The sequence below is a fragment of the Oryctolagus cuniculus genome, chromosome 17 (genome assembly GCF_051225735.1).
Source record: "Oryctolagus cuniculus isolate XC-2025 breed Fujian yellow rabbit chromosome 17, ASM5122573v1, whole genome shotgun sequence".
Taxonomy (NCBI): Eukaryota; Metazoa; Chordata; class Mammalia; order Lagomorpha; family Leporidae; genus Oryctolagus; species Oryctolagus cuniculus.
Window position 1 is genome coordinate 17148697 of NC_142883.1, and position 27386 is coordinate 17176082.

General features: G+C 51.1%; 2 protein-coding genes and 1 long non-coding RNA gene across 41 annotated transcripts in view; 2 read left to right on the forward strand and 1 right to left on the reverse strand.

The window, feature by feature from the left end:
• The window catches only part of KANSL1 (KAT8 regulatory NSL complex subunit 1), a 184846-nt gene extending 168676 nt beyond the window's left edge, over positions 1–16170 (forward strand). For 4 of the 7 annotated variants that reach the window (XM_017349250.4, XM_089316870.1, XM_002719458.6 and 1 more), the window contains 8 exons: positions 7169–7351; positions 7801–7989; positions 8335–8483; positions 11732–11853; positions 12519–12576; positions 12790–12902; positions 13991–14243; positions 14502–16170. In XM_017349250.4, coding sequence (XP_017204739.4) covers positions 7169–7351; positions 7801–7989; positions 8335–8483; positions 11732–11853; positions 12519–12576; positions 12790–12902; positions 13991–14243; positions 14502–14729 — 1295 coding nt within the window. In that variant the 3' untranslated portion in view covers positions 14730–16170. The remainder of the gene's footprint in view (positions 1–7168; positions 7352–7800; positions 7990–8334; positions 8484–11731; positions 11854–12518; positions 12577–12789; positions 12903–13990; positions 14244–14501) is intronic. The other 3 variants (XM_070060558.2, XM_002719459.6, XM_070060559.2) reach the window with 1 other exon arrangement.
• A 5122-nt stretch (positions 16171–21292) lies between these two features.
• The window catches only part of MAPT (microtubule associated protein tau), an 81809-nt gene continuing 75715 nt past the window's right edge, over positions 21293–27386 (reverse strand). For all 33 annotated transcript variants that reach the window (XM_051825026.3, XM_051825022.3, XM_051825021.3 and 30 more), the window contains 3 exons: positions 25849–25930; positions 24716–24828; positions 21293–21756 (listed from right to left, as the gene is read on the reverse strand). In XM_051825026.3, the coding sequence (XP_051680986.1) occupies positions 21541–21756; positions 24716–24828; positions 25849–25930 (411 nt within the window). In that variant the 3' untranslated portion in view covers positions 21293–21540. The remainder of the gene's footprint in view (positions 21757–24715; positions 24829–25848; positions 25931–27386) is intronic.
• On the forward strand, positions 22015–23842 carry LOC138846054 (uncharacterized). The gene is made up of 4 exons (XR_011383440.2): positions 22015–22179; positions 22383–22439; positions 23566–23620; positions 23706–23842. It is a non-coding gene; the product is annotated as an uncharacterized LOC138846054 (long non-coding RNA).

Below are 27386 nucleotides of genomic sequence, written 5' to 3' on the forward strand. Positions count from 1 at the left end.
TCTCCTTTGCATACTTTATACTTACCCCTGCCGTCCCAATGCCAAGCAACCGTTGTTAGAAGTGAGGGTGAAAGGAAGGAGAGAGGGGGCATTCCTTTCTCTAATCTTTATCCATTTTTTTTCTTATTAAGACTTTCGTTAAGTCTTAGTAACAGATTGAGAGGGAGAGAGAGAAATCTTTAATTTGCTGGTTCACTCTCCAAATGATCACAAACACCCAGGGCTAGGCCAGGATGAAGCCAGGAGCCCAGAATTCCATCCAAGTCTCCGTCCCATTTGGGTAGCAAGAGTCCAAGCACTTGGACCATCTTCCACTGCCTTCTCAGGCACATTAGCAGGGAGTTGGATCATAAGCAGCATCCAGTACTGGACCGATGCTCTGATATGGGATGCTGGCATTGCAGGTGGTGACTTAACCCACTGTGCCACAACACCATCCAGTTTTCATTTTCTTTCCCCTAAATACCATTATTACTGTCAGATATACTCTTACCCCTCCTAATGGCTTTAAGGCTTAGACTAGAAAGTCGATGATTAAATTCTTATGAGACTGTAAATGAGAGTGCATATATTTTTACCATCTGAGGCGGATCTCTGTGAACTACTGGATTTGTGAACTACTGGATTATACTTCTGTAGGTTGTCTTGATTACCCTGTTTAATATTGTACTTACTGGGATAATTCTGTTTTGTACAATACTGAGAATACAGCCTATAAGTAGTTATTACTAAACTCTGATATAAAATGTTTCTGTTGAATTACTAGTATCTTCATTTATTGGGTATCTGTAAGGGCCCATCCTCCACATTAGAAAGTGTTTGAATGTGGTACTTAGCTGTTCTGTGGCCCAAACACATCTTTTAAGTAGAGTTTTATTGGTGGCTCCTAAGCAGTTAGTGTAGTTAGAATCACAACCAACTGCTCCTCTTCATCTTGAGTTATGGCTGCCACCATGTCTGTACCAACCACTCCCATTAAGTGTGCCTAGATGGGATACAAATTCAGTTAAGTGAGTAATTATCGACAATTTTGTGCCTGGCTGTGGAAGGTGGAGGGATTAGGGTGTAATCTTCAGATTCCAGTATAAAGGGCTTTGCTTCCTTATCGCTCACCTAATCAGTTAAGTTAATCCCTAGTTAGAAGTGCAGAGGATGTGTATCCCTGAGAAGAATGTTAACTTTGTTTGTATAAATAGCTTAATAAGCACGCCATCTGCTGGCTGTGCATATCTGTGCTGTTTTGAAGGGAGCCTGCCACAGTACATATGCGGCTACCACAATTTCCCTGCAGGAGGAGGAAGTGAGTAGTACAAACACAAACACCCTAAAAAAGGGTGCTTAAGAAAATGGTAGAAAGCAGCGGGCAAACAGCCAGGTGAATCATGGAATGTGAGAAGGTGGTGGGCCTGAAGTGTTTTCATTCGCCCTTTATTTTGTTTGAAGAAATAGAAACTTAAGATAACATATATAGTAATCAGTTTAATAGTCCTATTATCTGCTTCATAAGGAACTGTACTCTCTTCTCTGGTCATAACAGTTATATCCCAGTGCCTATGTGAATATGGAATTTAGAAATGGATCAGTTTTGTGTACTTCCATTTTATGTCCCTTTATTTACTTTGAGATCCTATGTGCAGTCTGTTTCAGATTCTAATTCTCTACATATCCCAGGTGTTCTTACTGTTTAGAGTGTGAGTGGACGCCAGCAGTACCTGTGAGAACATTTTTGTTCACTGACTAGGGAATGTAGACGGGTTCCTGTTCATTCTTAAATGGAAGCAGTTTAAAAAAACAGACTTCTTGCAGCCTGATTCCCTTAAACAGAGCATTGTCCCTCAATGCTTATTCAGCAAGTTTATAGGGGAAGTTACTGTTGATTCTGCTGAACTTCTCAACTGTAGGACAAAAGGTGGTATTCCTTGGGAAGTATTCTACAATTGTGCCAACTTCCATTTACGTGAGGGGGAGTTTCCATTGAGTCATTCGTCCAGCATGTCAGGATTGAGAGATGAAGTGGTCGTCTAGTCTAGCAATAAGAAGTAGATGTCCTGTTCTCCCTAGGGCCTACTCTGTTCAATGGATAGTAGCTATTTGGAGTGACTCTTTGAGAAGAATCTGTGATCTTGGGGACAAGAGGAAACACTGTCCGTAGCGGACAGAGCAGGGGAAGTTAAAGCATGTGTGCTAGTTTGCAACTGGCTCCCACCCTGCTGTCTCATTTAATTTAATTTAATTTAATTTTACTTTTTTTTCACAGGCAGAGTTAGAGACAGAGAGAAAGGTCTTCCTTTTTCCGTTGGTTCACCCCACAAGTGGCCGCTATGGCCGCCGTGTGGTACGCTGCGCGGATCCGAATCCAGGAGCCAGGTGCTTCCTCCTGGTCTTCCATGCAGGCGCAGGGCCCAAGCATTTGGGCCATCCTCCACTGCCTTCCCGGGCCACAGCAAAGAGCTAGACGGGAAGAGGAACAACCGGGACAGAATCTGGCGCCCTGACCGGGACTAGACCGGGATACTGACGCCGCAGGCGGAGGATTAGCCTAGTGAGCCATGGCGCCGGCCATCTCATTTTAGATATGAAGAAACTGAAGTCCTCCTATAGCATTTGTTCTTGTCCCCTTCTTTTCAGTGATGGGACTAGGACCTGAAGTGAGACCTGCATATTTCTCATTGATTGCTATTTTCATCGTATCCAGATTTGTCATGTCTCCTACCTTTTTATTTTTAAACCTGGCTTCATTTTCTACACACCTTTTCCATCCCCTTTGAATTAGAGCAAAGAATTTTTTTTTTACCACCAGTACCACTAAACTGTTTTTGATTGTTGATTGATGAGGAATTCTGTTTTGTTCGACATACCTATTTAAGAAGTTGGAATAAGTGAATTTGCTCATCTGTTTGTTTTGTTTGAGAGGCAGAAAGAGACAGCTCCCATCTGTGGGTTTACTCCCCAAATGCCCAAAATAGCCAGGGCTGGGCCCGGGGCCAAGAACTGGGATTGCAGTCCATGTCTCCAACGTGGATAGCAGGAACCCACCATTGAAGTCCGGAGCCAGAACCAAGTGTTAAACTCAGGGACTCCGATGTGGGACTGCGGGTTTCTTAACTGGCATCTTAAACATCAGGATAAATGCCTATTCCTCAGGGAATTTGCTTTTTAATGAATGGAAAAGAAAGACTGATTACAGAAATTTCAAAAGATAGTGAACACTGTCCTTGGAAATGTCTCACTCTCTATACATGTCACAAATGTTTGTAATTAAAACTTTAGTTTTCCTAAATTGTTTCATTGCCTTAAAGTACAGTAGCCTACTCTCAGAGAGGCCTGTGCAACTGGGGTTGCTTGGGGAAAATCCCCGAGAATGTTATCTATTTTATTCACTTGGGAATATGTTCATTTCAGTCCTGGGAAGGCCCTGGGGTTCCAGCTTGTGCTTCAGAGTGTCATGAAAGCCATTGCCTGTGTTGTAGGAGAGAGTGGCTAACATTTTCTGGCAGGGGCAGGTGTCATGGTACAGCAGATTCAGACACAACTGCCTGGAATACCTGCATTGTGTATCAGAGCCAGATGGGGTCTCAACTACTCTGTGCTTCAGTTCCGGGTTCCTGCAGGAGATGATGGTCCCTTTTTTTTAAGATTTTATTTATTTGAGAGGTAGCGTTACAGACATGAGAGGAAGAGGGAGAGAGAAAGAAAGCTCTTCCATCTGCTGGTTCACTCTCCAATTGGCCACAATAGCCGGAGCTGGGCCCATCTGAAGCCAGGAGCTTCTTCTGGGTCTCCCACGTGGATGCAGGGTCCCAAGCACTTAGGTCGTCTTCTACTGCTTTCCCAGGCCACAGCAGAGAGCTGGATTGGAAGTGGAGCAGCCGGGACTAGAACTGGCACCTATATGGGATGCCGGCACTGCAGGTGGAGGATTAACCTACTGTGCCACAGCACTGTCCCGTTTCCTGTCTTTAAGCATTACCAATGTTTATCTCATGGAATTATTGTGAAGGTTAATTGATATAGGCATGATGAATTGATGCAGTGCCTGCCACATAATAATGAGTTTGGTGAAGTTAATTTATTTCTCTCTCCAAACCCCCTAAGCATTTAGAACATAGAATTTAGATAGAATAAGTATGCAGTAGTTTTGGAAAAGAATATGACATGCTGTCAATGACTAGAATTTGTAATGATTTTTTTTTTATTGGAAAGGTAGAGTAACAAAAGGAAAGGGTAGAAACAGATATTGAGAGACTCTATCTGCTGGTTCACTTCCTAAATGGGCAAAAGAGGTCAAAGCCAGGAGCCAGGAACTCCATCTGGGTCTCCCACATGAGGAGTAGGGGCCCAACTACTTGGGCCACCATCTGCTGCCTCCCCAGACACATCAGAAGGAAGCTGGATCAGAAGCAAAGCTGGCAGGACTCCAGCCAGCACGTCGATATGGGATGCTAACATCAAGTGGCAGCTTAACCCACTGAGCTACAATACTGGCCCCTGCAGTGATTTTTGAAAGATGGAAAACTGACAGGATAACTGGAAAAAAGAGCAGTACAATGTGCATGTAGAAGTGAATTGCTGTGACATAGAAGCTGTTTAAAGGAAGTTCTTTGCCCAGGATAAAAAGTACACACAGAGTAGGAATAGGACCCTGAGCATTTGTCTTAAAAAAAAGAAGAAGAAGAAGAAGAAGAAGATGCATTTGTTTGTTTGAAGGGCAGAGTTAGAGATCTTCCATCCTCTCGTTTACTCCCCAAATGGCCACAGTGGCCAGAGCTGGGCCCATCTGAAGCCAGGAGCTTCTTCAGGTCCCCAAGTGCAGAGGCCCAAGCACTTGGGCCATTTTCTGCTGCTCTCCAAGGCCATTAGCAAGGAGCTGGATTGAAAGTGGAGCATCTGGGACTTGAACTGGCGCCTGTATGGGATGTTGTTGCCACAGGTGCTAGCCCCAAGCATTTGTCTTTAAATTTGGATGTATCCTGAAATTGCTAGGTTGAATTTTCTTTCCCTTGCTCTTGCTTCCCCACCCCAACCAGTGCCTTCTTGCATCAGGTGGTAGTGTTTCACTCCATGCTGAAGCAGTGGTGTACACTCAGGCTGGGACTTGGGAGGGGGCCCAGGTGCTTTACTGAACTGGGAGCTGAAGTGAATGTACTCTAAAATGACCTGGAAAGCTTTGTAGAACCCTAAAAATGATTCACACATATATCTATGGTAGCAAAATATCAGAATATTGAAAATACAGAAAAATCTTAAAAGTCACACATCATTGCTGGAGTTCCTAGTCAGCCTGATAGTCAAAGAATAAAAATAAAAGTCATCCAGATAGAAAGATGTAACACAGTCTCTTGTGCAGATGACATGTTTATAGACACAAAATATTCTGTGGAAATCAACCAACATAAAAGCTATAAAGAGTTTTAAGATAACAGGATACACGATTTTTGTATTAAAATTCATTTTTATATTTTTTGAACTCATTTTAATATTTGTTAGTAAAATTTTTTTTAAAATATTACTTTTTATAATAGCATAAAAAATCTTGAAAACTACCAAACACAGTGGAGTAAATGGAAAGAAATAGCACTTTCATTAATTGAAGGAGTATTGACGTCAGGTCTTCCTGCATTAATCTGCAGAGTCAATGCAACACCACAAGTGTTTTTTGTGGTGGTGGTGGTGGGTTTTTTGTTGTTTTGGTTTGGTTTTTCTGTTTTGTTTTGTTTTGTTTTGTTTTGTTTCTGTCTTTGGCAAAAGTTTAAAAGGCAAAAATCAGACCAGCTAGAATCAGATTCCCTTTTATAAACAGTGCTGGATATTAGAAGACAATGAAAATAAAAGGTTGTGAGGAAAACAGTTTTAAATCGAGAAATTCCTTTTCTGAAAAAATTATTCAAGTTCATTGTCTTGGAAAAATAATTTAAGAAATGGTGTGCAAGGCCTGGCATTGTGGCATGGCTGTTCAAGCTGCTGCCTGTGATATCAGCATACCATATTGGTGCCAGTTTGTGTCCCGACTGCTCTACTTCCATTCCCACTGTCTGCTTATGGAGATGGTTCATGTGCTTGGGCCCCTGCACCCATGTGGGAAACTTAGAAGAAACTCTTAGCTCCTGGCTTTGGTCTGGTCCAGCCCTGGCCATTTGTGGCCGTTTGGGGAGTGGACCAGTAGATGGAAGATCTCTTTCTCTGTCTCTGTAACTGTGCCTTTCAAATAAATCTTTAAGGGAAAAAAAAAATGTGCATAAAGTAATTAAGTCTAAAAGATTTTTTAACTGATCTGGTCAACTAAAAAACCTACATAATCTCCAAGTGGGAGATGGTGGGGCTGGGAAAGCAAGGAGAATAGTCTATGGAGGGGGTGGGTAGGGGGTGGAGGAAGAACTTAGTGTTCAGTACAGTGCCTGGTAATGTTCTAGACACTCAATAAATATTTGTTAAATGAAAAGATCCAGATTAACTTTATATTGTTAGAAAGTAGGTTTAAAATGTTGTAAGGTCTATAGAAGAATAGAAAAGGATGTTTTCAATCTTTCAGACCAATGAAGTCAACAAACTTAGAGGAATACATGAAATAAAAAAACTCCATTTAACAAACGATGTTTTGGCTGGCGCCGTGGCTCACTAGGCTAATCCTCCACCTTGCGGCGCCGGCACACCGGGTTCTAGTCCCGGTCGGTGCGCCGGATTCTGTCCCGGTTGCCCCTCTTCCAGGCCAGCTCTCTGCTGTGGCCAGGGAGTACAGTGGAGGATGGCCCAGGTGCTTGGGCCCTGCACCCCATGGGAGACCAGGATAAGTACCTGGCTCCTAACATCGGATCAGCACAGTGGGCTGGCTGCAGCGCGCCGGCCACGGCAGCCATTGGAGGGTGAACCAACAGCAATAAGGAAGACCTTTTTCTCTGTCTCTCTCTCTCTCTTTCCACTCTGCCTGTCCAAAAAAAAAAAAAAAAAGTTTGGGTCCCCCCTACCCCCTTGGAACTAAGAAAAGAAAAATGAGTAGAAAAATGATCTTCCTTAGAGTTCACAAATGCATCTTCCATGTGACATCACTGGGCAAATGAAAGCGGGGAGAGGATGTCAACCCTGACCGCTAGCAGCGGTGAATACAGCTGTGGGAGCAGGGGAGCCTGAGGCCATGCTGGGACTAATGCTCAGTGCTTTGTGTTTCTTGCAGATGTTCCCACGAGCCTGCACTTCCAGAGCATGCTGAAATCTCAGTGGCAGAACAAGCCTTTTGACAAAATCAAACCTCCCAAAAAGTTTTCACTTAAGCACAGGGCACCCATGCCAGGCAGTCTGCCAGATCCAACTCGCAAAGACAGGCACAAGTTGGTCAACTCCTTCCTGACAACTGCCAGTAAGTTTTAGGGAACCAGGAAGTCCTCTGGAGTCCCAGGAATTTTTCACTCTTTTTATATTCCCATACTACTGATTTGCTGTACTGGTGCATTGGGGTTGAACAAGCCAGTTGACTAATGTAAATTCAGCTCACAGTCTACTACTATTGCTGGCTGTGGTTGCTCTCAGGTGGACTTTGGAAGCTATTCCATTCACCATGATTCTTGGAGCAAGACCAAAGTGTTCAGTGAACAACCAGCAGTGGCATGGCATTGCTCCACCTAATGGCACAGGCTGTCTTCTATGGGCTGCTGTCATGTCTCTTGACTTGTGGGCTTCTTGTGTCTGTCCTAGCCATTGTGCTATTTAGTAGAAGCTTTGGTCCCAAAGGACTATCCTGCTGCCATGGGTGTAAGAAAATATTTGAGAGGAGGTATTTCACAGCTCTTTTTCTGTTCCCCTCTTCAGAGCTGTCCCATCACCAAAGCCGGCCTGACAGGACCCACAGGCAGCACTTAGACGATATGGGGGCCGTGCCCGTGGTGGAGCGAGTGACTGCACCAAAAGCAGAGCGCTTGCTCAACGCACCGCCACCCGTGCATGACCCAAACCACAGCAAAATGAGATTGCGAGACCATTCATCTGAGAGAAGTGAAGGTAGGGCCAGGCCCGGCACCGCTACCTACCTGCATTTGCACCTGCTCAGGGCTTTTTGGGGCAAGCCCAAGCTTCTCTGTATTGTTCCCAGCTTTGTCCTTCACCTTCTAGGAAGGCAGAGTAGTGGGACACTACTGCTCCTAAATGCAGGTCACTTCTTACAGCTTTAGCAACACCTGCCCGGCCCTTACCTCCCATCAATGAGTTTGCTTCACCTTTTTATTCTCTAGGCCAAATGCTATGATTTTTGCCTTTAATGTATATTGCTGGCATTCCTAGCTTTTACTAGAAGTAGAGCTGGTTAAGATAGCCATGTATTCGTCCCTTTTCTGTTGACTTCTGCAGTGTTGAAGCATCACACAGACATGAGCAGTTCGAGCTACTTGGCCGCCGCCCACCATCAACCACACAGTCCCTTGGTGCGACAGCTCTCCACCTCATCAGACTCCTCTGCACCCACCAGCTCCAGTGCACAGGTTACAGCCAGCACATCTGTAAGTACCTCTGTGTAGTGGGTCACATATCCCCTCGCAGGGTTACAGCTCACTCAATGCACTGGAGGACAGTGTCAGGAGGTAGAATGTGTGTGGAAACTAGGCAGCATTTTTTAATCAAGAGTGGTATGGTACCTGACATTCTGTGAAGTTGTTTTTCATTGTAGCGATGGCTGTGTGGAATCATCCATAGAAGGCTTGACGTAGAGCCATACTTTCAATGTGATGGTGGTCTGTGGCTATTCCAAGAAGACTTAAGTTTCACACAGAACTCAATACCATAGCCCCTAACCCTGTTGGCCTAAGAAGTGACCAGAGAGGAAGGAATAGAGGAGAGATAGATACTTAACAGGCATTGGAGAGATTTGATTTCCTTGTCCGTTCTCTACTGGTGAGTCTTAGTGTAATACTGAGAATAAGCACAGGGTGTTAGGGTGCTAGAAGGGAAAGGGGAATGCAGAGTCCATGTGTCTTTATCTGTACAGAGAATTACAGATCCAGCAGATTCAGAGTGGCAGGCCATTTGGGGAACACTTCCCACTCATCCACAGGGGCATTCGTTCAGCCATTCTGGGCACAGCCCCATTGATGTTACTCTGGTGTTTCAATCCCTCAAGCACTTACACCCGTAGGTGCTTTGTACCCACGGAGGATGCTTTGCTATAATAATTAGACTAGAACTGGCAATATTGGTTGGACTTACTGTGTGTCCTTGATAAGTGCTGTATGTGTATTGCCCCATCTCATCTTGTAGTGTAATTTGAGATATAGGTAGCATTAGAAACGCCCATTTGTGGGCATAAAAACTAAGGTTTTCCAAGGTTAAATAAATGGCATAGGATGAGGCAGTTTGTGAGGGTTTTAATTGTGATTCAAACCAGGCAGTCTGATTTGCAGAGCCAACTCCCTTACCACTGTACCACACACTCTGAGGCTGGTTTGGGGCATTGCACAGGCACTTAATGAGGCTGTTCAGAGTACAGATGAAACTTCTGAGCTCACAAAATGTACTCACCAGGCTCCAGCAAGCAGGTAGGAATGGACATCGTCCTCTTTTTTCTCTTACAAAGGAGACCTGAACTCCTTCCCCTTCGGCACCTTCTCCACACACCAGGGTCAGCTGCACAGGTGTGCGGTTGCCCCTCCAACTCAGTTACCTACCAGTGAGGAGCTTCACAGTAGATGGAGGCTGTAAACGGTGGTCTGATTCTGATTTTAAAAATCCGAACCCTGAGATCCAGGACTTACTATTTGTCTCACCTGCAAGTCCTTCTGGGTCTGGAGGTCAGCTCAGGCCTGGATCATTTTACACTTTCATTTGCTTGTTATTTCTTAAATATAAATTCTTGAGTATAAATTTGTACTGCCAGAGTTTTTCAAGGAATTTAGATTTATTTACCCAAAAAAAAAAAAGAATGTGGATTTATTTAATAATAAAAGTGAGAGAGGCCACGTAATTGGAATCAAGTAGAGAAGCTAGAGCACACTGAAGATGCAGTGGGTGGGGGTCATGGCGATACTTCACAAAGTGGGTCGCTGCATCAGAGTCACCTTAGGGACGTGGGGGAAATACCACTGAAGTCAGAGAGGAGAGCAAGTTCTACAGCTCTTCTTTGTTTTCTTTCTTTAAGTGCTTATTTTCTTCTGATGTACAGCCAGCTTTGGGAACCACTTTCCATTCATGACCTGCCCTTTACCGCTTGCTGTAAACAGAAGAGAGTAATTAAATGTAACCAAATGAGGAGCTGACAGAATTTCAGGGGTCTGGGTGTTGGGTGAGAGCGCCTATCAAACAGTCTCACAACCAGCTCCTCGCAGTCTTTTATCTTGGGGGCACTAAGAGCAGGCCTAGAAAATTTATGGAAAACACATACCTGTTTCTGCCAGAAGCTTTACATTTTTTGTTGACTGATATATAGGGAAGAATCTCTCTTGAGGCTTCCTTTAGTGGGACGTCAAGTTTCAGCAGAGATGTGCCAGTGGCAGAGGCCTCTTGGCTGGTTGGTATGAGTCCTTTCAACCATTTTGGCTTCTGTGAGTCTAATTTCATTTGATAAAGAAGAAAATTGAAGTGAAAAAGACAGTGTGATCACTTGTAATAAAAAATGCCAGTAGCTGAAATCCTGGCCCAGGAATTGCTGGTTTTTAATATTCTCTGAGAGTATGCTGGGATGATGAATAAATTATCTATCACCTCCAGGAACAGAGGATAGATGAGTTGTAGGGCACAGGCTCTTCCTTCACTAACCCCTTCCCTGTGAGCCAGCCATACTTAGTGGTATGGGTGTGAGTGTAGCCTCCTAGGGGTTTTCAGCTGTATCGTTGCCATGGCAGCGTGTTTGTCATCCCACTGTTTGCCTCTGGCCTCTCATAGCTCACTTAATAGTCTGTTTCAGGGTAGGCTATTTGCTGTCTGGGAAGGAAACAGCTTGTAGACTTTATTCTTCCATCGGAGAGACCACAACATTTAGTCCCTGCTTTATTCCTTTCTTGATCTATCAGTTGTAGATGCCCACCTCCACCTCTGATATTAGGTCAGTTGGAAATCTTATCTACCCAGGGGTTTGATCTTACTCACTTCCTGTAGAAGCAAATTTCTTTTCTCCAGGAGCGTGAAGTGTAGTCAGCTTCCCTCCGTCTGTCTTAGCTCTTCCCCAAGGAGAAGACGAGGGGAATCCGTAAGGGCTGACCAGATGGGGTGCAGCTTAGCTGAGGAGTTCAGATCACCGAGGAGGAGGCGCTTTCACAGCAGCCAGGGTTAGGTCATCTGTTGACATGGGCTCATCCTTTGGGCATCTTTCAGAAGGAATTTCACTTTTAACTTGAAGAGTTGCCTCAAGGCGTAATTAGGACCACTGTGAGTCTTAAGAGTCATAGAGATAAAAAAAGAGGATTTAAAAGGATGGCTGTTAATAGAGGTATTTATAGAGGAAGAGAAACCCCAGTCATTGGCTTAAGTCCTGAAGCTACTCACCTCTATAAAATTGAACAAAAGTTTGTCATGTGGACCCGTGAAGAGAGTGCCTGTGGAATTTGTGACTGGGGAGTTACTCCTCAGGACTACCTACTCTTTTCTAAAGGATTTGCTATCGAAGATCATCTTTTAGGTGTGAGCAGCTGCCACATTCACTGCTGGGCTGACACAAAGACCAGGGGCCTGGTTATCAGTGATCTTGCTTAAGACTTGGATGAATGATGCAAGGCTTGTGGAGTTGTGCCTTCCTTTTAAACTTAGCTTTGTCTTACAGCAGCCGGTAAGGAGAAGAAGGGGAGAGAGCTCATTTGATATTAACAACATTGTCATCCCAATGTCTGTTGCTGCAACAACCCGTGTAGAGAAACTGCAATACAAGGAGATCCTTACTCCCAGGTAGAAGCCCTAAAACAGTCCTCCCCTCTCCCCGTTCTTCTGTTATTGCCCCTTTCCCTCTTCTCTTCTGACCAAGCTTTGGGCCCTGGCTTCCTTTGGGTGTTCTGTCTCCTCTTTGGAGAAGGATTTACCTGATAGGAGTGAATTATTTTGAATGTAGCTCTCTGATCCTTTAAGTGACTGCATCAACCAGAGATCACAACCTGACAGTCCAGTGACTATTACTGGTCTAAAACATATGCGTTAATGCATCCATTATATCTTAAAATACTGAATTTGTTGTCAGCATCAAAGTAGGATTTCACATGCAAATTTATTATTTGTTGACAAATCAGAGGATTGGATAAACCTATGTCTGCATTCCTGTGTGGTAGCAGTCAACTGGCAAGATTTGTTGGTCCCCTTTAAACCTTTCCTTTGCTTGAGTTTGTCATAGCATCCCAGCTGCACTCCCACACAGCTTTTCCCATTTTGGACCCTTGTGGGCATTTGAATGTGGGACCTCTTTTAGAGGTAAGGGGTAAGTGGACAGAGTCTGCCCAGCAGAGAACAGTATCACCCAAAGACTCAGAGCCCATACACTTGACACCTGCATGGACTCAATGGGTCCTGCCCCAAGCTGCAGCCTGCATGTGTCTCATGATTGCCCCTTCTTCATTTTGCAGCTGGCGGGAGGTTGATCTTCAGTCTCTGAAGGGGAGTCCTGATGAAGAGAATGAGGAGGTAATGGCGTGATCCTTTCTCTTTTAGAAGAGGGCGCACACGCATGTGCACATATCCGTCTGGGTGCCTCCAGACCTATGGGTTTCAAATGCAAGCTCCTGCAGTGCTCACTGACGAGCCTGAGGTGGTGGGGGTAATTTTAGAGTCAGTCTACACATACTCAGCTCAGCGTCTTGGGGGAACAAGGGCATCAGCGAAGCTGCTCTGTTGCAGATCGAGGACCTATCCGACGCAGCCTTTGCCGCCCTGCATGCCAAATGCGAGGAGATGGAGAGAGCACGGTGGCTGTGGACTACGAGCGTACCGCCCCAGCGGCGCGGCAGCAGGTGATGGGCCAGGAACAGACACCTGGAGCCTGTGCAGAGGGAGGGTGGACAGGGAGTTTGGGGTCTCTCTGTCTGTAGTCTGCTCTTCTATTCATCTGTGGGCAGTGGCTCAGATAGAAGTTCCTTGTTGTTTGTTGTAGTGGGGTATAAATAGCCAAATGCTAGATCTTTGCTGAATGACCCACTGTCTGATTCTGACAAAGTGTAGTGGTCAGCTGTGGTATTTGGAAGTTGGTTAGGGGTGATGGCAATGGTGGTCTAATCAGAGGACTTAAGGAGGCCTTACCAAAGGTTAATCCTCCTCTGGGCAGTATACTGTGGTTATGTAACTACTTGTCTCCGTTTATTGCCAATAATGGCAGAAGCCCTGAGGTGCTCAAGTAGAATGTTTTGGAACTCTGTTTTTGCCTTCTGTGACGACGACTACTAGTTTCCAAGGTCCGGACCAGTTTCTCTTCTCCCATGGAATCACTGGATGCCATGGCAGGGCTCCTCCCCAGCATTGTTTGGCCATGCTTTCTCTTGGGATTAAGACATACACAGTTTGTTTGTTTTTTGTGGGTTTTTTGTTGTGTTTTTTGTTTTTGTTTTTTTACAGATAGAGTTAGACAGTGAGAGAGAGACAGAGAGAAAGGTCTTCTTTCCATTGGTTTACCCCCCTCAACTGGCTGCTATGGCCGGGGCCACGCTGATCTGAAGCCAGGAGCCAGGTGCTTCCTCCCGGTCTCCCATGCAGGTGCAGGGCCCAAGCACTTGGGCCATCCTCCACTGCCCTCCCGGGCCACAGCAGAGAGCTGGCCTGAAAGAGGGGCAACCGGGACAGAACCAGCGTCCATATGGGATGCCAGTGCCGCAGGTGGAGGATTAGCCATGTGGGCTGCAGCGCCGGCCCCAGACATACACGGTTCTTTGACGTCATACTGTGTACCTGTCCCTCTATGCAGCAGTGGAATAGGTGGTTGGCTGCTAGAAAAAAATACTATGGTGTCTTCTTCGGCTTCTCTCATGCCTCTCCCCACTCCCCAGAAATAAACAGACAAGAAGTCCCCTGTTACCCAATACTCAGATCTGCATTCCTTGGTGCCCAGGTCTTACAGGTCATCAGACGGCCGGACCACCCCTCAGTTGGGCAGTGCCAACCCCTCTACCCCCCAGCCTGCCTCTCCCGACGTCAGCAGTAGCCACTCTTTGTCGGAGTTTTCCCACGGCCAGTCCCCTAGGAGCCCCATTAGTCCAGAACTGCACTCAGCACCTCTCACCCCTGTGGCTCGGGACACACTGCGACACTTAACCAGCGAAGACACCCGATGTTCCACGCCGGAGCTGGGACTGGACGAGCAGGTGAGGGACACTGCCTCCGCATGGGGTTGGTGAGCTGGGGGTGGAACTGGGGAGGCTCAGCACCTGCTAAGGATGGATCCATCTCATGACCCTCCCCATTTTGAGGGGACAAGGGATTACACTTGAAATTGACCGTCTGAAGAGAAGGTGGGGCTGTATTATTAAAAGGGTGCTGCTCACTGTGTGAGGGGTCTTCCTGGATTACTAAAGCAGCTAGATGGGACTGGGTGCTCACCAAGGCGATTTGTCTGCCCACAGTCCGTGCAGCCATGGGAGCGGCGCACCTTCCCCCTGGCCTACAGTCCCCAGGCCGAGTGTGAGGACCAGCTGGATGCGCAGGAACGGGCAGCCCGCTGCACTCGGCGCACCTCAGGCAGCAAGACTGGCAGGGAGGCAGAGGTGGCGCCCACCTTGCCTCCCGTTGTTCCCCTCAAGAGTCGGCATCTGGCGGCAACAGTCACAGCTCAGCGCCCGACTCACAGATGAGTGGGAAATGGGAATCTAAACAGACTCACTAACTATTGGCATTAAAGCTTCAGAAATCTCTGCGTTTGATATTCAAACATCATATGCCGGAAATTTTCACAGTTTTTAGTGAATTTAAGGAATTTAGATCCTACTTTGGTATTTTTTTCTTGTTTTGATTTTTGTTTTGTTTTTGTTTCCATGTTTTCTTGTCACACACCTGAGCACTTCCTCCAGTTGGCAAACAGAAGTTCAGGATAAGACCCTGCTGGCCTGGTCCTGGCGTAGCCTCTGCACTGTTGAATCACTGGACCTACGAAGTTAGATGATCACCCTTCTCCCTCACCCCTGTGGGCAGGGTGGAATGCCAAAAGCGCAGAGGGAATGGAAAGCTCCAGTTCAGCTTTGCCTTCTTAGGTTAGGGTGGGACAGAGCTCGGCACCCTGGGCTCTTAACGCCTTCCCCTCTCATCAGTGACTTGGTTCAGCTCTGGCCAGGTCCCCATCTCCCACACCACGGTCTCCCCCCACCTGCCCGCTGTACTCCCTGAGCCCTCAGCTGGCAGAAAGCTGCTCCCTGTCACCCGTTTTCAGTTTCACTGCATTTGGCCATGTGCCATGACTCCTTCACTGTAACCTGGCTGCAGCTGCTCAGGTTGCCCCAGCCCGTCCCTCTGTACCCTTCCTTCGTGGCTCCCCCAAACGCCATGCACACCCGGTCCTTCCACTCGGAACGCACTTGCCTCCTGTGCTGCTCTGTGAAGGTGCAGTTAGGACAGCTGCACCTCTGTTCCCACTCCCCTGCAGGGGCAGCCATCTCTCCTGTGTGCTGTTGCTTTCACCAGCTGATCCACTCCTGTGTCAATTGGACTTTCCTCTTTCACACACCCCTTGCCTGTGGAACATCGTCTAGTCCTGGCTGTGGTTTCCATCCCTCCCCCGTTCCCTCCTTTGTTAACCTTGTGCCTGTCTCATGTATAATCACATCACCAAAGGGGGAGGGGGGAAGGACTTTTTTTTTTCCTGCCATTTTGTAATCGTATAAAAATAGTAGACAAACTGCTTAATGGTTGGGGTTTTTTCACAATTTTCAACATTAGTGATTTTTTTTTTTTTGGTTCTGTTTGCAAGTTAAAGGGTTTGTCATTGTTTCTTTCAAAAACAATAATGCACCATATCCCTATGCATAAAGTGCTTCTTCTATTTATAAGGTTGAAAATTCTGAATAACCCTTTTAGCATTGTAAAAAAATTGAAAAAACTGTATTTTGTAAATATTTTCTTTTCCTGCTTTGAGCTGTGTAATGGCAGCGAAACATGTAGCTGTCTTTGTTCTATAGAAATGCTTTTCTTCAGAGAAGCTGATCTTTGTTAATGTCTTGATTCTGTTCGCAAAGCACAGACTCGTGCTTAAAAAAAAGGAAGGAAAAATTGAAAAAAATAATAAAAAAAAGAGTTACAGAATGTTATGTATGTGCCGGGTGTTTCTTGGCGTGTCGGGCTGTGTGTGATAACTGGCTCTGAGTCGGGAGGTCTCTGTTCCGCCGTCACCTGGCAATCGCCAGTGAATGCACTGTGCTAGTTCCCGCTGCGGGGTGGGGCAGGGCGGACAGGGCGGACCGGGCATCCTGTAGAGCCTCTGCCTTTTCTTTTTACTGGGCTGAAGTGGCCATAGCCCCTCGGTGGTCCTTGTTCTCCAGTGAGGCCAGTGCTGTGATGCTGTGTCCCTAGGCTTAAGTTGCTTGCTCTTGGAGCTTTACTTCTCACATCAGTCAGTGGCTGGTCTGCACAGAGCCTGGGCTGGCGCCCACCGTGCTACCTGAGCTTACAGCATCTTTCTTCGAAGGAGGCACAGTGCTTGATTTTCTTGGTAGGAATGAGCAGGCCTCATTCTACCCCCTTCTCTGTTCTGTTTATGGCAGTCTAGCCAGAGAGAGCAGAGGCTGCCCGGTGAGGTGCCGCGGGCGGTGTGTGCAGAGGGAGCCTCTCTCAGGCTGGCCTCTTGCTGCCTGGGTCATCTTCAGTGGCCACCGGGGAAGGAGTAGAGGAGGGGAGGAAGAGAGGCTTTTGAAACTGGGTGTGAAAATCCAAGATTTCAATATCATGACCTTGATATGATCACCCAGGAATAATGAGATGGTGGGTCACTGTTTCACAGCTTGTCCTTTGTGGCATCGCTACAGAGAAGCTGTCTGGTGCCTCCGTCTTGGTTTAGCAGAACTGTTCTTCGGTCTGTAGTAAGGAGCCAGAGCAGAGCAGGGCAGCTGTATGAACCTAAGAGGAATCTAAGCTGCTCTCTCAGCAGACTGGCTTGGTGTTCTTCAGCTCCAGACTCCTGAACTAATTAAAAGCTGTTGTTCAAGGGGTCTTGAGAAAGCTCATGGAAAATGTGTTCTAAAACTACGCGCGGGTAGTTTGAACCTATCTTTTGATGCCATTTTTCCATGAACTTTGGAAGTAACCCTATGTACCTACCCTCAGGGTGGCACACAGTGGCACCCAGCTTACAGCTTGTTTATTGCCTTTCGAATTGCATAGAACCAAGAAGGTTTATCCACACCAGAAGGAAAGAATCAACTGGAAATGAACAAGTCTGAGAACTCTTTCACCCTCAGGGTCCCAGAGTGAGCATTAATTCTGATGCCTAGCTTTTGACAATATTGTCACTCTCTGTGATCTCTGTGAGGGTGTTGTTGTTGTGTTGTGTTTTGTTTTGTTTTTTTAGATTTATTTAGAGTTAAGGAGAGACAGATCTCCATCTGCTGGTTCACTCCTCAGATGGCCACAGTGGACAGGGATGAGCCAGGAATGCCATCCAGGTTTCCCACATGGGTGACAGAGGCCCAAGCACTCTGGCCACGTTTGACCGTGTGTTAGCAGGGAGCTGGATCAAAAGTGGAGCGGCCAGTACTTAAACTGGTGCCCATTTGGGATAGCTTTACTTGCTATACCACAATGCCGCTCCCCCTCCCCCATGCCCCGAGTTCTTTCAATAATGGGAAAGAACTGAAAATCACACATCCTGTGTCATTTTCTTGTTCTTAGAATCCATGAATGTGGCCAGCACTGTGGTGTAGTGGATAAAGCCACTGTCTGTGGTGCCAGCACCCCATATGGGTGCCATTTCAAGTCCCGGTTGCTCCACTTCTGATCCAGCTCTTTGCTATGTCCTGGGAAAGCAGTAGAAGATGGCCCAAGTGCTTGGGCTCCTGCAGCCATGTGGGAGACCTGGAAGAAGCTCCTGGCTCCTAGCTTCAGATTGGCCCAGCTCTGGCCATTACAGTCATTTGGGGAGTGAACCAGAGGATGGAAGACCCCGCTCTCTGTGCCTGTGAGTGATTCTGCCTTTCAAATATACAAATCTTTTTTTAAAAAAATGTGTAGTCTGTTAAAAAACCATGAATGCAGGCTTATTTAATCAGTCATAACTTTATTTCCAAATTCACTTTTACAGCAACAGTCAGTGTAAATCATTTGTTAAAACACACAATACACTATATGGACACTCACAGACAGGAAGCTAAGCTAAGCTGATTTCATGTCCCTCCCCCCACCCTCAAAATTACTGAAGAAATCATGGGACTTGCAGGTGCCAGAAATTGTCCTGCCCAGCATGGCAAATACATGGGCTAAGTCCATTAGGAGGTGAGACTCTGGGTCAGTGCCCAGGGCAACCCTTTCCAAAGCTGAAATCTGAAGTCTCGTGGAGCCACAGACCGTAGACAGGACAAGCTGATGGTCACCTCTGCCCTTGTCCCCACCTCTTGGCTTTACCTGGGAAACAAAAAAGGAAGCGATCCCAGCAGCTGCTGGGAGTGGGCTGCGTGGTCAAAGCAAGTGGGAGAATGGCCGTTGAGGGACAGATGGCCAGGGCCTTGGGGGAGGCGTGATGGTAGGCTTGAGACTCCGCGAGAGGGCCCAGGCCACTAGATCTCAGGTTCATTCCTACAACACGGCCTGGCTAGCAAGGGGCAGGGAACCAGCTAACTCCTGCCGCAGCTGAGACTTCCTCCCATCGGTAGAAAAGCCAGCCCCAAGGACCCGTGGCTCCATGGCACGCCACTCCCTGTGGCAAATGTGGCTGCGGTCGTAAAGAAAAGGGTTGCAAGGCAGTGTGCTGCACTCCAAGACTCCCTCTGCCCATGCTAACTTCTCTTACACTGCCCTCCCCCCTCCCCCCAAAGCACAGCAAGCAATTGCAAACAGGATACAGGCTCACCCAAGTGGGTTTCCATGGAACTAGTGATAAATTGAGAGCTTGAAGGAACCAGGTGTGGAGTGTGCCCCAGCTAACTCACCCAGGGACCTGGGACCTGGGCTCTGGAGGTGGCGGGGGGTGGGGGGGGCTGTTCTTTAAAGCCCCCCACCAGCCCCCCACCAGCACTGACCTGCTCTTTAGGCACAGGCGCTGCAGGAAGAGGACGCAGAAAAGGTACGAAAGGAAACGCAGCCAAGGTGGGCGGCGTGGGGGGGGGGCAGGTGTCTAATCACCGCCGAGTCCTGATGCCACATTTCTTTTTCTTCCTCAGGACTGTTCAGACGGCAGCTGGGACTTGGAGGACACTGGGGAGCCTCAGTGGAAAGTTCTGGGCCCAGACAGTTCTTGGCATGGAGAGCTCTGTCCACCCAGCCCGCCAGGACTGCCTTTAACTATACCCAAACCAGAGGTGGCAGAACGAGGCCTGAGGCCGCTCAGCCCCGGCCCAGGCACTGGTGCAGTTGTACAAGGGGGTTGGGCTTGCCCAGGCCAAGGCTTTGGGGATGCTGTCTCCTGACTGGTCAGCCTCGCCGGTCAGGCAGCCCTGGCCTCGGGAGCCCATCCAGGCTGGGCAGCCATCCCGATCCCTGCCGCAGCTGAAGGGCCCTTAGGGGCTGCAGATCTCTCCCCCAGGAGCACCTGGCGTCCTCTTCCTCCATCAGGACTGCCTAGGCCTCCTCCAGGCTGTGAGCAGAGAGGACCAGCTTCGAGCCAGCACAGCGCACTCTGGCCTGAGGCAGGGAGCCCTGGTGGGGACGCCAGGGTGCCCCATCGTGCACTCTGCGGCTGAGTCCTCCTCAGGTGGCAGAAGCTGGTCTCCGCTGCGTCCCAGGTGCTGACGTAAACGTTTCAGAACTTGGGAGGCGCCCGGCAGAGCATAGCCACACAGGCTTCCTGGAGCCAAGTCCCAGCATGGGGGCGAGCCTTCCAGCACACCGGTGAGGGCGGATTAGAAACCTCCGCAAGAGCATTTCAAGATGCATGCGTCCTTTTTTGTTTTTCACTACCACAGTCACTCTGGTGAGTCCAAGCATAGACAGACAAATCCAACTAGAGCGTGACAGGTGCAGGTGGGAGGGAAGGGCAGGTCTATGGACATGGTCAGCTGCTCCAGCAGAGCTGGGACTCGGGGGAGAACCGTTTCCGGGGGGCGTGTGGCTGGTAATATGCAGGTGGAGTTGGACAGCAGCTGGGCTCCGGGGAGGCAGGCAGTCACAGCTGGGGTGGAAGCAGGGGGCAGGCAGGAACGTGGTGTTGCCCTGCGAGCCCTGCCTGTGCACCTCGGGGCCATCGCTGGCAGCCAGGCCTGACGGGGGAGGGCACTCTCCAAGTGAGGAAGCCATGGCCCACCACCCCACCCCCACCCCCGGCTCACCTGCGCACGGTCAGCTGGGTGGTTGTGGGAGGCACCTGACTTGGAGCAACAACCTGAGGTTGAACCCCAAATTCACTCTACAGTAGTGCCTTCCACAGCCAACCTGTGTCCGTGACTGGGGGTGGGTGTGGCAAGTGTCTCGGGACAGGGTGACATGAGGGGACAGGCAGTGACTGGGCTCTCAGCAGCAGACACATAGGCAAGATGGGATGGCCAGGGGGGCTACAGTGGCCCTGGGAGGGATGGGAGGCTCAGGACCCATGTCCCAGAGCACCTCCCTCTTCAGAGGCACCGGAAGCCTAGGCTTGGGTTCCTCAAGAGGCACAAGTCCTTAAAAAGAGAACTGGTTAGCCCTAAAGTCCCAGGTCTGTGAGGTGGCCAAAATCGTGGCTTGCAGGTTCCAACCTTCAGAACTATCTCCGTGGAGGGGAGGGACAGCTGCCCAGGACTCCAGCCCGCAGATGGGAGGCAGCGGCCAGCACACCGGAACAGGCATCAAGGTCAGTGTGATCCACAGGTGCCACCCTCCCGCCCCCCTCCCTTCTGCCCACTGTCTCCGCCTGCGGCCGTGCTCTAGAGCAAGGGACACCCACCCAAGGCAGACTCCAGGCCACCCAGACCGGGAGGCCACGGGGTCTGAGATGGGGGCTCCCCCGGTGCCCAGCAAAGGGCAGTGTCTGCTCTCCCCACATCCTTCCTCCCCAGCCCCACCCCCGCCCCTCACTCTCAAAGTGGCCATCCTCTGTGGCTCCACGAACACCACCAAAGTTTAAAATCCTGTGTTGCCACCGCTGCCTCTGGGTGCCCCCAGGATGGGAACAGAGGCAGCGGGCGCCCCTGTGCCTTGAAATTTCCCAGCAGCCACTTTCAGAGCTGCTCCTCCCACATCTACTCAGAGGGGAAGACAAAAGAATCAAAAGGAACTGCCCGAGAAATGCTGGGAGTGGCCAAGGTTTCCACATGTGTTTCAAACTGTTTTATTATGAGCCCCCATTAATTTGGAAATTTGCTCTCACTCCCATCACTGGTTTTGAAGTCCCAAGCCCAAGCCGAGTGACGAAAGCAGGGCAGGTGATGAACCAATTAACCCATCTGTGAGGAGCAGCCGGGGAGGGCAGAGGGCGGAGGGCCAGGTCATTACGCTTTTTCCCCACACTCTCACTCTCTTCTCTCCGCGGCCATAACCGCCCCGGAGGCCCGATCACAAACCCTGCTTGGCCAGGGAGGCGGACACCTCGTCGGCTAGCGTGGCAAGCTGGGGCGAGTCCACCATGTCGATGCTGCCGGTGGAGGACACGTTGCTGAGGTGCCGCGGAGACGTGTCCCCAGACACCACCGGCGACTTGTACACAATTTCCGCTCCGTGGTCTGTCTTGGCTTTGGCGTTCTCACGGAAGGTCAGCTTGTGGGTTTCGATCTGCAGGGAGAAGGGGAGGGTGTGGGAGGGCCGGGAGGGGGCACTGAGCCCTGCCGCCACCCCCACCTCCACCCCAGGGCCAGCCTGTGGTGCCTGTGGCCTCCCGGAGAGATAGCGTGGCAAGTTTCTTGTGTACCCTCCAGACAGTGCGCACTACTAGGTCGCAAGGCGTGCCTGCTTCAAACGAAAGTGTGGATGGAGGATCTGCAGCCCCATGGACACCCAGCCGCAGGCCACGCCCATTCTTTCCCTTGCCAGTGGGAGACTGAGGGAGCACCCACAAGCAGCCAGGACTACCAGAGGATACTGGGAAATCTGGAAGCAGGAAGCACGGGCTGGAGCAGTGAGTGGTGCAGAACACCTGCTCTCCTTACGACCCGAGTAGCGGCCCCAGGACTTCTCCACCTGCGCTGACAGTAAGAGGTCTGTGTTCTCGGAGCACCTTGGAAAAGCAGATGCTGCCCGAGCAGATGTGTGCGGGCACCTGCACTTCCGTGCCGTCACAGGGGCCTGTGGACCCCAAGAGCCCTTGTTGCCGGGGCCTGACTGGGGGCACTCAGGAAAGCTGGTCTTGTTGAAGGCAAACGCGTGTTTTTGTTCACTCGGGGTCGGTGCCTTGGAAGCAGGACCCTTTCCTGTCACCGCACTGGAGAGGCCATGTGTAACTTTGAGAAGAACATTAGGTGAGTATTTTCTGAAGCTTTGTTTCTTGGGACCGGAATTGTGGCGCAAGGGGTTAAATGGCTGCTCGGGTGTGGGTGTGGGTGTGCCGGCACGGAGACCACCACTGCCTCCAGTCCACTTCCTGCTGCTGTGCACCCAGGGAGGGTCAAGAAGTTGGGCCCAGGAGACCGGGATGGAGCTCCTGGCTCCTGGCTTGGGCCTGGCCCAGCCATGGCTGCTTGTGGGCATTTGGAACATGAACCAGCCGGTGGAAGATCTATTTCTCTCTCTCTCTCTCTCTCTCTCTCTCTCTCTCTCTCTCTCTCTCTCTCTCTCTTTCTCTCTCTCTCTCCCCCCTTCTCTCCCTCTCTGTCACTCAGATTTTCAGATAAATAAATAAAACATTTTAAAACTTGAATTGTTTCTTAAGAAAAAAATGGCAGATTCCTGGGAATATCCAAAAATTCCCCAAAGTGAGAGCAACCCAGGAGGCTGGTTGTACGCTCCACTGCTTGCTGGCAGCGTTGCTCAACACCCCAAGGAAATGCAGACGGTACCCAAAAGGGATCCTCCAGGACCTGGATGGGGTCTTCTGAGAGGGGCAGGCCCAGCCCACCCTGTCTGAGTGTCTCAGAAGATAGGTTAGGAACAGAGGAAAGGTGGGCATTTGGCATGTGGGTTAAACCATCATTTGGGATGCCCACCTCCCATCAGAGTGCCTGGTTCCAGTCCTGGCTACTCCACTTCTGATGCAGCATCCTGCTAACGCATACCCTGGGAGGCAGCAGTGACACGTATGGGGGACTTGCCTGGGAGATCGGGGTTGAGTTCTAGGCTCCTGGCTGCTGGATTTGGGAAGTGAACCTGCACTTCGAAAACGTGTCTCCACCTGTCCTACTCCCCTCCGCCTCCGCCACCTCTCTGCCTTTCAAGTTATATATATTCCAGACACGGCAAAGCCCTTCCTTCACTCACCCAGAGGATCAGACGCTGACTTTAGGCCCAATCCAGACCCTAAAGTGCTGCAGTCCAGTGGCAGAGCCCTGGGCTTGGGCAGAAAACCTGTCCTCCCCCCAGGAACGGCGCTCTTCCCCTATGCCCCTGGGGGCACGCCAGCTCCTGGCCCCCATGCTTTCTCACTTCTAGCGGTGGTTGGCACAGAGCACGCCTGCACCTGTGTCTGCAGACGCACCATGGAAACGTGAGTTCCACGCTGGGGTCCGAGAGGGCCTGGGAGGGGGCTATGACGTGGGGATCCAGGGACTGTAAGGCTCCTCTCCCACCAGCTCTCCCCAGAAGCGGAGTGGGCTGCCTGCTGCACACGGCACACGCATGACCAGGGTGTCTGCCTCTCCAGAACCAGAGCATAGAGGTGAGCACGCCGGGGAGGGGTGGGGGCTGCAGCAGGTGCAACACCCACCTTGGGACGTCCCTGCTCCCTCGGCCACTCCCCGGGCAGCTGGAAAGAGCCAGAGCCACTTCCAGCGCGTGTGGGCAGGTGGGGAGCCCAGGGCCGCATCCACGCAGAAGAGGGCATGGCAGCCCCCGGCTCACCCTCAGGGCCCCTCCCTCTCCCAGCCTGGACACTCCAGCAGCTTCCGTGTGGGCACTGCCGTGGCAGGCTGAGGCTTGGCTGAGAGCTGGATTGCATCATCACTCTTTGCTCGGTAACCCATTTAGAGAACTAGGTTATGTTCCTGGGACTTGCAGGCACCCCAGGGCTGGCTGGGGCGTGGCTTCTCACCTCCACCTCCGTGGTGTTTGCCAACGCCAGGGCCTACAGCTGATTCCTCCAAGGAGCTTCAAAACTCCAGGATCGCCTGGGAACTTTGAAAGCACTGGATACTGGGGCTGGCGTCATGGCAACGCTGGCATCCCCTATCAGAGCGCTAACTCAAGTCCCGGCTGCTCCACTTCTCATTCAGCTCCCTGCGTAATGTGCCTGGGAAAGCAGTGGAAGATGGCCAACTGCTTGGGTCCCTGCAACCTGGATGGAGTCCTGGCTTTGACCTGGCCCAGCCCCAGCTGTTGCAGCCACTTGAGAAATGAACCAGTGGATGAAGCTCTCTGACCCCTGTCGCTCTGTCTTTCAAATAAACAATAAGACCAGTCGGACAGCAGCTCCAGGTTGGGGCCAAGGCATCAACCTGGCTAAAGCTCCCAGGGACTGCAGGGGCCAGCGAGGGCTGAGACGCCACATCCAGCAGGCACTAGGAGAACCTCCGCTTTCCTCCCAGAAAGACAGGGATGAACCCCACACCCAAGGCAGCCTCCCCCGCCCCACCCCGCCCCCTACCTTTTTATTTCCGCCACCAGGGACGTGGGTGATGTTATCCAGGGACCCAATCTTCGACTGGACTCTATCCTTGAAGTCCAGCTTCTCAGATTTCACCTCCACCTGGCCACCTCCTGGAACGAGACACACACGAGCCACCTGCCACCTTTTCCGGCTCTTGGTGGACCCCACACACCGGGAGGGAGGGCTGCAGCCCCCAGACAAAGGTTGCACTCCGCTGCTCAGCAGTGAACAGGAGCAGCGTAAGTGTAAGCGGCTCAGATACAAAGGCCTGGAAACGGTCGGCCTCTCTCTCCATCAAGGTGTGTGTCAAATATTTTCTCTGCCAACTCTTCCTCCTTAGCCAACGCAAAGCTAAGTGGCAGCCTGGGCCAGGAGAGAGGATTGCAGATCCTCAATCGCTAGGCTGCCCGCGAGTCTTTCCTCACGGATGCCCTGTCAGCCCCAGCCCCAGCCCCTGAGGACCTGAATACCCAAGTGCACACTCAGGAAAGACCCGGATGCTTTCTCTCTGCGTGACCTTGAGCCGCACCCAAGTGTGGGAGCTGTGCCGGAGCTGTCTGGCAGGACTTCCTGGAGAAACTCCCCAGAGCGCGTGGCCAGTTTGCATTGGGCGGGAGCAGTATCCCGGGAACCACATTCCTGACCGCTCCTCCAGAGGCCGCCTCCCCCAGTGAAGGCGCCAGACCTCCGACTGCGCCCACAAGGGGGCGCTCACATTTCCATTAAAGGAGCTCCGTCCCGCCCCCGCCCTGGCCATGGTCCAGGTGCTCTGTGGCACCCGAGCTGGGCAGCGACAGAGAGAGGCCTCGCTGCTGAAAGGTCTCGGGGGTGGGGGTGGGGGGGCGGGGGGGGGTCCAGCTGCATCATTTCTGTGTAAGCAAAGTCAGAGCAGCAGTGGCGCAGGGGTCTCCGGTGGTAGCTGGTGCAGCTGGCAAAGCGTCCCCGTGTTGGGACCAGATCGGGTCCGCGGCCAGCCTCCCTCCTCCCTGGTGCTGGCCAGCGTGGCCCTGCTGGGGCAGCCACACCTCCCAGGCCCTAAGGCTCTCCCGATGGCACGTCCGAGAGACCTCGTCCCCAGTCCCGCCCGCCGTGTACCTAGCACCCTCCCCCCCACCCTGCGGGCTCCCCACCTGGTTTGTGATGGATGTTGCCCAGTGAGCCACACTTGGAGGTCACCTTGCTCAGGTCGACGGGTTTGTAGACGATTTGCACCTGGGGATGAGAGTGCGGGAGAAGGAGGGAGACAAAGCAAACAGGATTATTCCTTGTGGGCGTGGCACAATGAGAAGCAGCTGTGTAAGCCGGCCCTGCGCACTCAGCGGCTCCAGCGGCCGGCCGTGAGGGACACGCCCTCCGTGGGGAGGAAAGAATGTGTTGCTAAGATTCTGCCAGCCCTGCCCGGGGCAGCTGAGTCTTCACAAGCTAACGGAGGGGCTGGGGGCTGCAGTCCCTGCACAGCCCGAGACCCTGGGGGGCAGACAGGGACGCTGCCCAGCGCGGCGGACACTCACATGTGGAAGCCACTCCCCTCACACTCCGCGGACCACGAAGAGGTCAGCACACTCAGCAGGGCCACGTTTGGCTGCAGCCGCTGGGCAGAGCTTATTCCAGAAGCTTCCCCAGGCCCAGAAGCCCCACAAGAGAAGTGCGGGTAACAAGCAGGACCCTGAGCAGCCTGGTGACCCGGCTGAGAGCCAGCCGGCGCCTGGGCACCCAGTGTCCCGGACATTTTAGTTTTTACCAAGACAGCAAGCGACACGGACAGAACAGGCACCACAGTTAGTGTCTCAGCGAGCTCAGTAGGCCTGGTCCTAGAGGCCCGCACTCGGTGGGGAATGACGGCCCCCACACTGCCCGCTGGTCCCAGCCCAGGACCACACAGTGGTGGACCGGTCCCCGGGGACACTGCCCAGGCCTCATGTGGGGTCATCAGAGGGTGCAGAAGCCCATCGCCACTAGCCACTGGCTCCTGCTCCCTGTCCCGGGGTTACCCCAAGAAGGTGGCCTTGCAGCTGAGATTGGGTTTGTCAGGGTCACCAGAAAAAAAGGATGGACTTTTACTTGGGTGCAAACTGGATTGACCCCAGATCACTGTAGTTGGTGAAAGCCAGGCCGGCACTTACAGGGGTGTGGGGGGGGGGTGCAGAGGTGGCGGAGGGGGAAGCAGGGGAGGAAGGTGGGCACCAGGGCCGTGCTCAGGCAGACAGGAGGCCAGGAGGGGCAAGAACAGACCCCTGAAGCAGCCGGGGGGGGCCCAGAAGGAGCAGAGTTGGGCCTGCCCACTGGGCTGTCCTGTCCCGGCTAGGGAGCAGACCCGGGACCCAGAGGCTGTCGGTGGGCAGGGCTAGTGACCCCAAAGGCTCTCCCCGTGATAGCTTTCTGTAAGGCCCCTGCAGACAGCAGTGGCCACCAGCCACGGCCATGCACAGGGTCAGCCTGGGGTTTCTGTGGTTATCTGCAGGTCATGGCTAGCCCATAGGCTGGCACAGTGCAGGACACGTGGGAGGGGTGGTCGGTCACCCATCACAGCGAGCGGGGGGAGGGCCAGGCTGCCCACGGGCTCCCTCTTCCCAGCATCCACCTGCAGGACCCACACAGCCAGACTCCACCTTGTTCTCTGGGGGAGGCCAGAGAACAGGGGTCAGAACCACTGCCCAGAGCAACTGCA